Genomic DNA, 14,283 nt, shown 5'->3' with positions numbered 1-14,283 from the left:
TCCTCAGAAGTAGAAAAGTCTACTCAAACTTAGAATGTTTATTGTTCTTCTAATGAGATGTATTACTAGAAAAAAACACTAAACCTGAAAAATAAGGGACTTACATTCTTTCTCAGGACTACCAATCAGTCACTGGTAAGAAAATACTTGGTCTCTCTGGACCTTAGATTTCTTATCAGTAAAATAAAATATTAAACTAAGTGATCTGTTGGTCAGTTCCAGACCTGTGCATCTGTGATATGGAAGAAGAATAAACCATTATGGATCAGAAAGAACAATCTGGTGACTTCTCTCCAAGCCTGGTTCAATATAAGTTTATCATGTTACTTTTGTGAACCCTTTAATTCCATATGCTAACCAGTGACTAGCATGTTGTTTGTGCCCAAGATGTACTAAAATGAAAAAGAACAGGATTTCTTATAATTATACTAATGCACTTTCCAAACTGGCTTTTCTTGTGATTCCTCCTTTTGATTTTTTTCAAAGCATAAGTTTGGGATTCATTGGTCTTGGTTTCAGCCTCTGTCTCCTTAATGATGAACTTAAATTAGATGCTAATATTTTGAAAGAGGACATGGTTACACAAACCAGAATGACAGTTTCTAGTCCAGAGGTTGCCAAACTTCCTCTGTAAAAGGTCAGATTGTAAATATTGTATTTACCATTATGTTCTCTCACAAGTACTCAACTTCACTGTTGTAGCCATAAACAGTATGTAAATGAATAGCTGTGTTCCAATAAAACTTTATTTATAAAAACAGCTGGTAGGCCCAGTTTGACTTATGGTCCATAGTTTGCCACCCCCTATTCTCATGTAATAACATACCTTGACAGGCCTACCAAGACACATTTACATATGGTCTTAGGTGTTGGCCTTTATAACAGTGTTAAAAAGATAGCAAGCACTTCTGGGATGCCTCGGTAGATTAGGCAGTTAAGTGTCCGACTTGATTTTGGCTCAGGTCATGAACTTGCGGGGTTCTTGAGATTGAATCCCACATCAGGCTGTGCGCTGATAGTGCAGAGCCTGCTTGGGATTCTCTCTCTCCCTCTCTATTTACCCCTCCCCCATGCATACTCTCTCTCAAAATAAATAAACTTTAAAAAAAAAAAAAAAAGCGCTTCCTTTTGGATCCAGCAGAAAAAACCTAGAGTTGTTGAGCGTCAAGATACAAGACTGGAAGATGAGTAGGAAAACTACATATATGAAGCCAGGAGACTGTTGTGACACCAGGACTGGAGGCAGCAACTAAGAAAAGCTGCCGGTTAGAAGTTGGGTGCTTCCAGGCTCTTTGCCTCTGGGGTCCTCTACGTACCTCACAAAGGCCAGTTGAGTTCATTTGTACTTCCTGGCACCAGTCCTGGCTATGATCAAACCCTGAAGATCTGCGAACACCAAGCTTAAGCTCTTCTCCCATGTCAGGCCACCTTCCACCATGGAGTGCTGAGGAAGGACCTCCCTCTGTGATGTACTGATGTGCAGGGACCGTGGCATCTCTTTACTCCCTGGGACAACCCTACAGGTTGCTATTTTACAAACTGTACAAACTAGGACTCTTAAGTTTTTTTTTTAATCTTTATTTATCTTTGAGAGAGAGCAAGCGAGTGAGCAGGGAAGGGGCAGAGAGAGAGAAGGGAGACACAGAATCTGAAGCAGGCTCCAGGCTCTGAACTGTCAGCACAGAGCCCAATGCAGGGCTCGAACTCACAGACTGTGAGATCATAACCTGAGCCAAAGTCGGATACTTAACCGACGAACCCACCCAGGTGCCCCCAAACTAGGATTCTTGGATTCACACGCCATCCTTAGGTCCCACAGCTAGTAAGCTAAGATTCAGATTTCAAAATCCATGTTCATTTTCCATACCACACTGCCTCTCCCAAATCCACAGTTGTACTTCAGGTAATGCTCGGTCTCCTGAGTCCCTCAGCCTCCCCACCCAGAGCAGAGCAGTGTAGGGTATTGTTCTGGTGATTTTTGCCACTGCTGATGATTCTTGATAAGCACCTTCCATTTTAGGATCTGACACTTGTGCTTCACACTGGTTGCCAGTTGTCTCTTAAGTGAAAGTCAGTGTAAAAGAAGGCAGGGGAAGCTCACCTCTTAGGAAGTTGTTTAGCTTAACTTACAATGATATTTTTGTGGGAATGTCACAAGGGTCAAATGCATCATTGCAATGTGAGCTTGTGGTGCCCACTAGATAGACTGATTCCTATGGGAATACCATTAGGTTCCCAAAGTTCCTTGGGGGAGGGCAGAAGTGCTGCCTTGAAGAGAAATAGGGTCTTTCTAAATGCAGTATAAACCCGTAGAGCAGGGACAAGATCCATTCTTTCTGATGGGCCTGCAGCCCCTGCTGTAGTACCCACAGTCAGTGCTCATGACCCTAAGTAAATGGCAGGAGTGCTTCATTCCCAGTATGAATTAACTCTCCGAGCGGGATGCCCAGCCAACCCAGCCCCACTCCAAGGAGAAGGAGTAAGGTCTGTCACAAATGAGGTCCGGCATACGTAGGTGCATACATAGGTGTGGCAGGTTAGGGGAAAACAAAACTTGTAACCTGATCTCCTCTAAAATGAACAGGACAGGGCATGGCTAAATATAGATTGGCTGCCCTAAAACAGATATACACACAAGCCAGAAAACCTCACAAAGTGATAATTCTTCCCACCCTACAAGAATAGTTTACATTTGGATCCTGGAGCTATTCATTCATTTTTTCTGACCCAAGGAAGAATAACCCACCACCGTGGTGTGTTTATTGAACACCTTGTTCTCAATCAGACATTTACTAGGCACAGAGCATTGTGCTAAACACTGTCAGAGAAACAGAGATGGGCCAGATCCCGGCTTCTACCAGCTCAGTACCGACTTTTGTGTGACAAACTTGTGAACTCCAACACAAGTAGAATAAGCAGCAGAATGAGGTACTATAAAAGGTTTAGAGGAACGCATGATTAATTCTAACTGGAGACCTTAAGGAGAGCCTGGAATTTGCTCTGGCCTGTAGTTTCCCCTCTCTAAAGTGAGGATCCCAAGGGCAGATGATGGTTATGTAAGGATATGTGGCATGCCTCTCGGCTACAGGCACTCTCTTTCCCTCCCCTGCACCCTTCACAAAATCAATTTCTGCTAAAGCGTACTGAGAGATCCTATATGTCAAGGTCAGGATGTTCTGACTTGGCTCTCAGAGCCCTTTGGGGCAGGCGGAGGAGTGGGGGAAGTGTTCTTTCTCAGATCCTTCCCCAGAGAAGGGGACGCATCAGGCAGCCTAGTCTTACAGGGTAGTCTCACAGCCTAGTCTCACAGGGTCTTATGTTACTGCCTGTCTCTGCCTCCCCTTTTTTCTTTCTCTGTTTTGTAGTTTTTATAAACCACTAGAAGATGTATTTTTGAGCTTGGGGAATTATTTATACTAGTCTTTAGTAGTTTAGTCCAGCGAATGCTTACTTACCATGCAAATGTGAGTAACATAATAAACTCATGACAAAATAACAGTCCTGCCAGTCAGTGTCCTGGTGATGAGATCCCCTGACTTGATTGCCTCTCCCCTCCCCTGCACGTTATGGGGAGTACATCTTCATTCACACTGATACATCGTTCTTTCCGTGTGGTAGAAGGACCCCTGAAGGAGGAGATCTGAATTCTTTTTCCAGGATTCAGGTCTGCCCTACCATGTGGCTTTGGACAAGGAGCCTCACCTTTCTGGGCCACAGTTTCTCCAATCGGAAATGAGAGATGTGGGTGAGTGGGAAGGACAGTGGTGATAAATGAGCAGTTAGACTCCAGGGCCCTTTCTAGTTGCCATATTATGTGAGTTATCATATAGAATGAAGCTATTTTGTGTTTGGCCTTAAATTTATGAATAATTCCTCTAATTATGATGTGTGCCAGATGATTCTCAGGATTATTCACCTTAAATAATTTCTTGTGATTGTGAGTTAAAATGAACTGTTGATCCAGTCTTGCCCTCAGCACCTGTCAGCATGCTTTTGTTTTTAGAATTCCCCACCCTCTGGTCCCTGTTCTTTGGTTAGCTTTCTGCAGGGGGCCACTCACCCTGTAGAATCCTATACTATTCTCTTTTCAAAATGTGTTCATTGACTGCCTTCTCTTTGGCATTTGACAACATGAAAAATGAGGTGCAGAGAGATTAGAAGTTTTGCTTAGGTCCCTGTGGTAAAATGGTTTCTGACCCATGTTTCTGAACCCACATCAGGGCCTTTTCTGTAACACATTTTCCTTTTGGACCCTAGATAGATGATAGAAAAAGCCAGTGAGAACAAGGGTGGCTTTCAGTTTGTAATTTTGATGATGCAAAAAAAAAGATTTTTGGAAGAATTTGTGTTCTCATTTGGGTCTCTGAGTTTGCTTTGCCCCTGATTTTTCAGTTGACCTTAATTCTTCTACCTATGTCCTGGAATTAAGAACCAGACATTATTGGGGTGCCTGGGTGTGTCATTCGGTTAAGCATCCAATTCTTGATTTGGGCTCAGGTCATGATCTCACAGTCATGGGATTGAGCCCCATGTTGGGCTTTGTGCTATGTGGAGCCTGCTTGGGATTCTCTCTCCCTCTCTCTGCCCCTCCCTCCAATGCATGCTCTCTCTTTCTCTCAAAATAAATAAACAAACATTTAAAAAAACAAAAATAAATAAAATAAAAAGAACCAGAGATTATTAAAAGTGAAACCAGTTGATCTTATTCTATCTCTGTGTAAATATGTCTCATGAGGTCTTACATGGAACAGCTCTCTTACGTTTCCCAAAGATGGCTTTTATGTATATCCCTGACCTAATCCAAGTTCTTCCTTTTTTGAATAGAGAAAATGAGTCCCAGGAAGGTGAAATGGCATGCCCAAGATCACTCAGCCGGTTAGAGCAGAGCTTGGCCTAGGCTGTCATTCTGTTAGTTGACTCTGCCTTTCATAAAGCTAATACCGTTCCTCACTCAGGGATCTCGTGGGAGCTCTTTTCTCTACATGAATGAAAAGAATTGGCTTTGAAGAAAGTGAGATCTGTTTCAGATAGGCTCTGATGCTTTCTAGCTGTGTGACCCCAGAGCTCATTATTAACTTCTCTGAGCTTCAGTTTCTTCATCCAAAAAGAAGGGAACAAAATGGAAATAATAATTTCTACCTCGCAGAGTAGACTAGACACACATAGTAGGTGCTTAGTAAATGGCAGCGATGATTATTATAGTCAGTATTGTCCTTTTTGGTCTCCTTCCACATATAACATCATACAAGTTATAGTTGGAACTAAAACAGACAACAGTTACCTTCCACGCATTCTCTGTTGCTTGGAAAGCTCCTCCATACCTCTCGGCCCATTTCAAGGTGGCAGCATTTCCACACGTATTACGGAATCAGAGCAGGCACTTTGCTAAATGCTTCATATGTATGATCTCAAACTACGCGGCAGCCCTGGAAAACTATGTATTTTACCTGTTGAACAGGTGAGGAACAAAGAGGTTTGTGTAACTGTCCAAGGCCACAGAGCAAGGATTTAGCAGATCCAGGCTTTGAATCCAGCCTGGGTCCCAGCGTGTGCTTTGGTCTACCACTTTATGGGTTCTGATACCCACTGAGGCTTGGGGCAGGGATTTGGGGAGAGAGAAGGATAAAGATAAAAAGGGCATTGAGATAAGGGAACCAGTCATTATTTGGCCAGTCATCTTTTCCAGAAACTCCCGCCAACTGCCCCTTTCCTGCTCCTGTTATCACTAGCCAGTTGATGGCTGGGCTGGGCAGGGCTGGGTTGGGCTGTGCCCCTCTACTAAAATCCTTCAGAGCTTTCCTGTTCTAGAGTTTTGCAAGAAGGTGGGCGGAGTGTTTGTGCACTGGGCAGGCTTCCCAGGGGTGATTGTGGAAAGGAAGGGGAGTGATTTTTAGGGCCCTAAAAAGAAGCCAGGAAGAAGAGGAAAAAATAAAACCCTTTTTAAAAGAAAACAAATTGAATCAAGCATTTTCTGGCATTATCTTTAGTCTAGACATGGAGATAGAAGCCCAGGCCTGGAGTCTGGAAATGTCCATTTTCTTCTTGCTATATAACTGACCTTCCTAATGACCCAAGACACATCATTACACCAGCGTTATAGTCACATACCAAAAACAGCCCAGCCACACGCCTTTAGCATTCTTTTCTTCCCTTCAAGAGGTAGCCAGGCAATAAAAACAAATCCTATGCACGTTTTATGCAACTGCATGGATTTGTTTTCACATCTGTGGGTTTTTTTATTCACCTTTTACACTTTGGGTCTTTTGACCCCAAACATGACTTCTTGATATTTTGTTTTGTTGAAATTCCTACTGTCTTGCCATGATTGTGGGGTGCACCCCCCTGAACAATAAGGTTGGAGGACAGGCAGGGAACTGAAGATAGGAAAGGGAGAATGTCTCTTACTCAATCTATTTTAGTAAGGAGTGTTCAGTATTCTCTTTAGAGAGGAAATAAGCTAAAGGTCAGATGTATTTAATTAGACCATTAATCTCTTTCACATAATTAACACTTCATACTTTGCAAAGTGTTTATACGTGTGTGTGTTTTTAAATGCACGTACCATACATCACCCATTTAAAGTGTACAAGTCATTGTTTTTTTAGCATGTTCACAGGGTTGTGCAACCGTCACCACCGTCTAATTCTGGAACATTTTCATTACCCCAAAAAGAAACCCCATACTCATTAGCATTCACTCCCCATGCCCACTCCCCCATCCCACCCCCACCCCTGGGAAACCACTAGTCTGCTTGCTATCTTTATGGATGTGCTGATTCTAGACATTTCACATAAATAAAGCCATATAATTTATAGTCTTTTACACTGGCTTCTTTCACTTCGCACAGTGTTTTGGAGATTCATCCTGTTGGGGCATGTATTAGTATTTCATATGGCTGAATAATATTCCATTGTATAGCTATATCACATTTTGTTTATCCAGTCTCTACCTCTGTCATCACAATGGTGTTCTCCCTATGTGTCTTTGTCTGCTGTTCTTATAAGTACACCCATCACTATGACCTCATTTTAACTAATTAGATCTGCAAAGATGCTATTTTCAAACAAGGTCACATTCTGAGGTTCCATGTAAAAGTGAGTTTGGAGGTGGACACTATAGCAAGCAGAAATGAGATTTTGGCAAGGTTTAGTCCCAAAACAGCTTCAAAAGAGCTTTTCTGGAGTGGCAGATCATTATGGAGCCGACTGATTTCATAGACATGGCTTTATTTTTGTAGAATGGAGTTCCAAGTGGGCCCAACTCATCATAACCCCTACTTCATCTTATTAGCAGACCTTGAAAGCCTCTCCTATTTTGACCACAAGAAACAAGCATATTTGGTTTTGTGCTAGTAAAAATTATTTTATTCATTCAACAAGTATATATTCAGTACCCACTGTGAGCTGGAACTGCTTTAGGCAGCAGGAATACAGAAGTGACTAGAATACCTTTTGAGAATTTACAGCATGCAGAGTTGTCCCGACCCTTTGTGCAGTTCATTCTTATGACCATCTTATGTCTTGTTGCATTCTTATGACCATCTTATTGCAAACTAAGACTCAGGTGAAGTGGTTTCTCCAGCTCTACAGATTTCTCAGATTTGATCCACAGCCTGAGCAGAGGGCTCCAGCCACGAGGACAGGTCACTCCTCTTTTATACAGATCCACAGTCCAAGCATGCAACATAGGGGGCATGCGGGATATATGGGTGCCAGGCAGGAGAAGTAGATTGTGACAGAATGGCCTTTCTTGTCAGACTTGGGAACCTGAACTTTATTCTGAAGGCAGTGAGGAATCAGTGAACGTTATTGAGGGAGTGTGGCCTGATGCTACATGCTTCGTTTGTCTAACCAACACATGTTTATGGACTTGTGTCACATACTGGGCTTGATGCAAGGGATAAAAGTGTTAGAAAAGAGACAGTGTCTCTGCCCTCACTGAGCTTACAGCCAGGTATATGGAGTGATAGGACAGAAAAGTTACTATTTTCCTAAAATTCTGTTTGAAACACAAGGAAGGATTGGTCAGAAATAAGGTTAAAGAAATAAACAGAAAAATGGTTTTAAAAAGAGAGAGCTTTGTACATTGTCCTGAGGATAACAGGGATCCACTGAAGAATTTTAAGCAGGGCAGGGACATAGTGACATGGTGCAGTTGTTGACAAACAGAGAGGGGTTGTAGTAACACCTACATTTCCGGCTCAGCTGATTGGATGCTGATGTTGATGTACTTCACGGAGAAGCAGGACACAGGAGGAGGAGGAGATCACTGAGCTTGACCTGCTTGTGGGACATCTGAATAGAGATGCCCAACAGGCATCTTAGATGAGAGCCCAGGAAAGAGAACAGAGTTAAAGATGGATTTTTTGAGAGTTGTCATCACCTGGCTGGAAGAGAACACCCCGGGAGAGTGTCCTGAGTCAGTGATGATAGAGGAGGCTCTGGGGTGAAACCCTGAAAAATGCATCCACTGAAAGGGTGGCAGAGGTAGAGGAGTCCAAAAAGACCACAGGGGAAGGTAGAAATGCACCAGAGGCTTCCTCTTGGCACCTTCCCTATGTCTTCTCAGGCTGCGGCTTTGCCCATCCCTGGCTCCATGGCTACTCCATCCCCTAGCATAAACCCTCTCCCCTCTGCCGTTAGAGAGTTCATCTTGCAAATCTAATGGAGTAATGAAGCCATTGATTCTGTTAACAAACATCCAGTTCACTACAAGACCTGTAATGGGAATTCATTTTGGAGGTCAATACAGCTGTCGATGGAACAGTTTTTCCCCAGAGGCCCATGGCTTTTCTGTTGTACACAGGCAGAAGTTGTTCTGCCTCGCATCAGTAAAGACTGGGGACTAATTAATGCGATAGAGCACTAACAAGCTGGTGATCCTGCCTAGGGCCATGAGAAGTGTACTAAAATAGGTCAGATGATGGGGAGTAGAAACAGAAGTATGTCCCCTCTGAAAAGATTTGACTAGCCCTAGCAAGCCCCCATCACCACCCCTGAAATGTCATCCCCCACTAGCTATCACATCACCAGCAATTACATCTTTAAAACTTTACTTCTTTTGAACAAGAAGTTTCCCTATGGAATTATTGTGTGCTCCATGACTTTTTTTCTCCTTCCACAGACTAAGAAATGTCTATGCGCCTGGCCTTTATTAGGTGAATCCTGGGACTGTAGACATAACAGCATCAGGCACTGTTCATAGAAACAAGGCCAGGCAGGGAGGCAGAGTGACAGTGGACATAATGAAGCACAGGCCAAGTGCTATTGGCAGCCAGAAAAAGGACTGAGTCCAGGAAGGTTTCAGAGAGAATATGATATCCATGTAGGGTCTTCAAGTCTGCATATGAGTGCCAGTGGAGTAGAAGTGAAATCCAGGCGGAAGGAACAGCATAAGCCATGAGAAAGAGTTGTAAAAGGGGCTGGTGTGTCTGGGGACTGATGAAGCTTCCGAATGCCTCGGGTACAGGAGGAGAGAAGCAGGAAGTAGGTCAGACTGTGAAAGGCCTTATGTGTTACGCTCAGGAACTTGGACTAGGCTTGGAGAACCAGCCAAATGAGTAATGCCCTTGGCTGGGAGGGTAGTACTCTCAGCTATGATCTATCTTTAATACCTTGCTGCTTTTCTAGCACAACAGAGGGGAGTTTAAGATGAGAATTAAGAGAAAAAAGACCAATTGACACAGAGTGGTGGGCACAAGAGTTGGGGAACGGGGAACATCGTTGTCCTCAGAGGACTTGGAAGGGCAGGCAGGAGGAGCTGGGACCAGTCTTCCATGGGACGGTCTGCTGCAAGTACATTTCTGCTTTTATCATTTACACAATAAGGTACAGTCCAGGGTCTGAATCAATGAGTCTTCAGGAAGCAAAGCTCATTTAACAAAGCCAGCCTTAGCTTTGACAGAGGTGATGACAGCAGGAGCCTCCAAAGAGGAGGAGGGCAGTGGCACTTACTGCCCTCCCTCTGGAGAAGGGCCAGAGTCACAGTCCTGAGCCATGGACAGCCACACCTCCTGGGAGCAGGGCCATCACCATCAGGGTTGTGAGAGGGAGCAGACTCCAGACGACTCCAGGAGCAGTGCCGAGGGACAGGGCATCTCCGTTTCCACCAGGAGGCCACAGTCTTTTTCACTCAGGCAGACAGAGAAGGAGCAGGTGTGTGAGGGGGAGAGAAGGCTGCTGCTGGATCATTGCCTCTGCTCTTAATATCTCTTCTTCCTCTGACATCCCACTTTGGGATAAGGCCACTTTTCTTCCCCTTTTCAGTCACAGAGCTCCTTTTCTTGTTTCACAGACTCCCTGAGAAACATGTCCTCTGCCAGTCACGGCCCCCGCTCTTCTCCAGCTGAGCTCAGCAGCTCCAGTCAGCACCTTCTTCGAGAACGCAAGTCCTCAGCCCCATCGCACTCCAGCCAGCCAACCTTGTTCACCTTTGAACCCCCTGTGTCCAACCACATGCAGCCCACCTTGTCCACCAGTGCGCCTCAGGAGTATCTCTACTTGCACCAGTGCATAAGCCGGAGAGCGGAAAATGCAAGGTAGGAGACTGCTGTAAGCAGCGGTGGGGCAAGCACCCACTCACAGGACCTAGTCGCTTTCCGTCCTACAGTTTTTAATTTTAAAGACGGGAGTGAAATGGTTTCTCTTCTCAGGTGAACAGACGTATTTATTAACAGAGCATCCTTCTTTTGCTTAGGTAACCTTCACATTTTATTGCTATACAGTGATAATTGGGTTCCTCCGGAACCCATGATCAGAAACGATGCTATAAAAATGTTTTGTTTAATTTGGAGGAAAAAAGGCACTAGGGGCTAGAGTTTCAGAATTAGGAAAAAAATCAATTTATTTGCTGGCATTAAGAACATATCTATAAACCAATGCTTTCAACAATAGCCAAATTATGGAAAGAGCCTAAGTGTCCATCAACTGATGAATGGATAAAGAAGATGTGGTTTATATGTACAATGGAGTACTACTTGGCAATAAGAAAGAATGAAATCTTGACATTTGCAGCAACATGGATGTAACTGGAGGGTATTTTCCTAAGCGAAAGGAGTCAGTCAGAGAAAGATAGATATCATATGTGTTTACTCCTATGTGGATCTTGAGAAACTTAACAGAAGACCATGGGGGAAGGGAAGGGGAAAAAATAGTTACAAACAGAGAGGGAGGGAGGCAAACTGTAAGAGACTCTTAAATACAGAGAAGAAACTGAGAGTTGTTGGGTGGGGGGAGAGGGGAAAATGGGTGATGGGCATTGAGGAGGGCACTTGTTGGGATGAGCACTGGGTTTTGTACGTAAGCAGCAAATCACGGAAATCTACCCCAAAACCAAGAGCATGCTGTACACACTGTATGTTACCCAACTTGACAATAAATTATATTTAAAAAAAAGAATATAGCTATAAAATCTTACACTACTCAACAGATCCATATCTCACTTTTGCTCTAGAGCTGCACTGTTCTGCATGGTAGTCACTATCCATACGTGGTGATTTAAATGTGAATGGATTCAAATGAAATAAAATTTAAAATTAAGTTCTCAGTTGCACTAGCCACATTTCAAGTGCTCAATAGCCACATGTGGCTAATGGCTGCTGTACTGGACAGCACAGACAAGGAAGCATCTCATCATCACAGGAAGTTCTAGAGCAAGGACTTCCTGCTCGAGAATAATGGTCTTTGTATTTCTGGCACCAATCTCTCTCACAGGTGTGGAGCCTGTAGATATTTTTATTACCTTTTATTCCCATTGCTAGGGTAAGCAAAAGCACAGAAATGATGGACTTTGCCAGAGCTTGTTCCCAGTTACTACCATGGCCAGCAGGCTGCAAATCACATTTCTTAATTAATTTAGAAATACCTAATTTGTGTTAACAAAAATTAAGGCAATTAGAGAACTATGTATCACGCCATGGAACATTTTCATGTATAATCTCACGTGACCCAATCAAAGGCACTGAGAGGTAGCCAGTCTAGCTCCCTTCTCCCCGCCTCATAGATGAAGAAAATGAGGTTCACAACTAAGAAGTGACAGAGGTAGGGCTAGAAACCAGGTCTGCTTGTTTCTGGTCCTAGACTCTACACTGCACGATTCTGCTTCTGGGTCTCTGAGTCATTTACCATCACACAACAGAGGCTCCCCGCACTCGGTCTTAAGGTTGTCTCAAATGCCCATTTTCATTTGTTTCAGGATTCATTCATTTGTGACCTTTTAGTAGTTCAAACACGATCAACTTAGACATAAGGAGCTGAGTTCTTTAAAAAAAAAAAAAAAAAAAAAAGGACGAATTAGCCAAGATCACTGAACTAGTTAGCCGCAGTGCTGTAAATAGCACTGATTCTCCTGAATCACACACCCGAGACAGGCAGTGGGGTGTGACCAGAAGCAGATCACAGGCTTTGGAGTCCATCAGATATGGGTCCAAATTCAGGTTCTGCTACTTTCCTTGTGATCTAATTCTTTAACCTCCTGAGCTTCCATTTCCTTATCTGCAGGAAGGAAGTAATGAATTCTGAGGTTTACTGATGAGCATAAAATGACAGAACACATATACCCGGTAGCGCGTCCTCAGTACATATTAACGTTTCTTCTCCTTGTGCTGCATCCCCCTCTCCTGCACCTGTGATTGCCTGAGATTAGAGAGGGGGAGGTCTTCAAATCATAGTTCTATCGAAAGACAGTGTACTTTCTCTTAATGCCTCTCAAAGTGCATATGAAATACCTGGGGATCTGGTTGAAATGCTGATTCAGTGGGCCTGGAGGGGGTCCTGAGATCTTGCCTTTCTGCTAAACACCAGATGATGCCAGTGCAGCATGTCTGTAGATCACACTTCAAGTAGAAGTCTTTATCTAATATTGACAACTGCCACCACCCCCACTCCGATGGTGCTGCTAAAGCAGCAGATATAGAAATGTCTCTGCTTGAATTAGCAGTTGTGGCCCACTCTCTGCACCTCCTCCTCCTCTGTAAAACCTCTGTTAATTTTCCTAGATGAAATTTATTTCTTCCCTGCATTCCCACAGCAATTTTTTATTCTCTCTCACACAGCATTTGGAACTCTCTGCTTCATATTATGGATATTTATATTAATATATTTCTGCATTTTGTGAAGACAAGACCAAAGGCATATAGTAGGTGCATAAAAAATATCAAAATATATTTCTTATAGAGAGTCAACATAATAGGGGAGACCAGACTTGTCTGGCAGCAGCTGGGGAGGCAGCTTTACTGCGGGCTTTTCTCTGTGTCACTGCTTTCACTTGTGTGGGTGTGGGAGCAAGAGAGTGATGAGCAGGATCTTGGAGACTTTGGGAAAAAATAAGTTCAAACAATGTTTGCAGAATTCCCAAGTGATGGAGGATGGGAAGGAAGCTTTCTTCGGTCCAGAAACACCATATAGTTTCTGGAAGTGTTAGAGTAGTTTGCATGATACTAAACATACTGTGGGGCACCTGGGTGGCTCAGTGGGTTAAGCATCCGACTTTGGCTCAGGTCATGATCTTACACTCTGTGAGTTCGAGCCCTGCATCGGGCTCTGTGCTGACGGCTCAGAGCCTGGAGCCTGCTTTGGATTCTGTGTCTCCCTCTCTCTGACCCTCCCCCATTCACTCTCTGTCTTTCTCTGTCTCAAAAATAAATAAACATTAAAAAAAATTTAAACATACTGTAACAATTATAAACTCCAAACACAATATAAAAAAGCAACTGTTCAAGCACTGAAGAGCAATCAAAAAGCAGGCAGAAACTGAGAGATTTGACTCTTCCAAGGAGCTAGCAGCATACAAAGACATTAAAATATGTATGTTAATTGCTATAATATGTGGGGGTAGGGGAGGAGGGACTGGATCCTGAGTGAAGAGATGGTGAGATTCAGGAGAGAGCTAGAAACTCTGGAAAATAACTGAGAGGTTCCAGTTCCTGTGTGGTGGCAGAAACACTCCCTCCCACTGGTCACAACTGAACACTGTGGACAAAATACAATTACCCTGTCATTGTTTTGAGTCTAGAAAAATAAAATGAGGCAAATTATAAAGGGGAGAAAAATTTGGAGCTGCAGCTACACAGAGACGTATTTCTGTATCTCATGGAATTTCCCTGAAGGCGGGCCTGCTCGCCCAGCAGCACAGCGGAGCGCACAGCTGAAACTCTAATGGAAATCCCATATTTCTTGGTAGAGGAACCAGAAAAGGAGCCCTTTGGGGGCTGGAAAGGAGTAGAGTACCCAGAGTGAAGACAGTTGGAGAAGAGATTTCCTAATTCTGGGTGTGAAACCGCACAAG

General features: G+C 43.6%; 1 protein-coding gene across 1 annotated transcript in view; it reads left to right on the top strand.

The window, feature by feature from the left end:
- Positions 1 to 14,283, top strand: part of GAB2 (GRB2 associated binding protein 2) — a 191,731-nt gene that overhangs the window by 151,100 nt on the left and 26,348 nt on the right. Inside the window, exon 3 of the mRNA XM_086678411.1 lies at positions 10,294 to 10,537. Within this exon, the coding sequence (XP_086534537.1) occupies positions 10,294 to 10,537 (244 nt within the window). The remainder of the gene's footprint in view (positions 1 to 10,293; positions 10,538 to 14,283) is intronic.

This window comes from Puma concolor, chromosome D1, assembly GCF_028749965.1.
Source record: "Puma concolor isolate L17-30 chromosome D1, mPumCon1.1.hap2, whole genome shotgun sequence".
NCBI lineage: Eukaryota > Metazoa > Chordata > Mammalia > Carnivora > Felidae > Puma > Puma concolor.
Note: the sequence above shows the minus strand (reverse complement) of the source record. Positions and strands in the feature narration are given on the sequence as shown.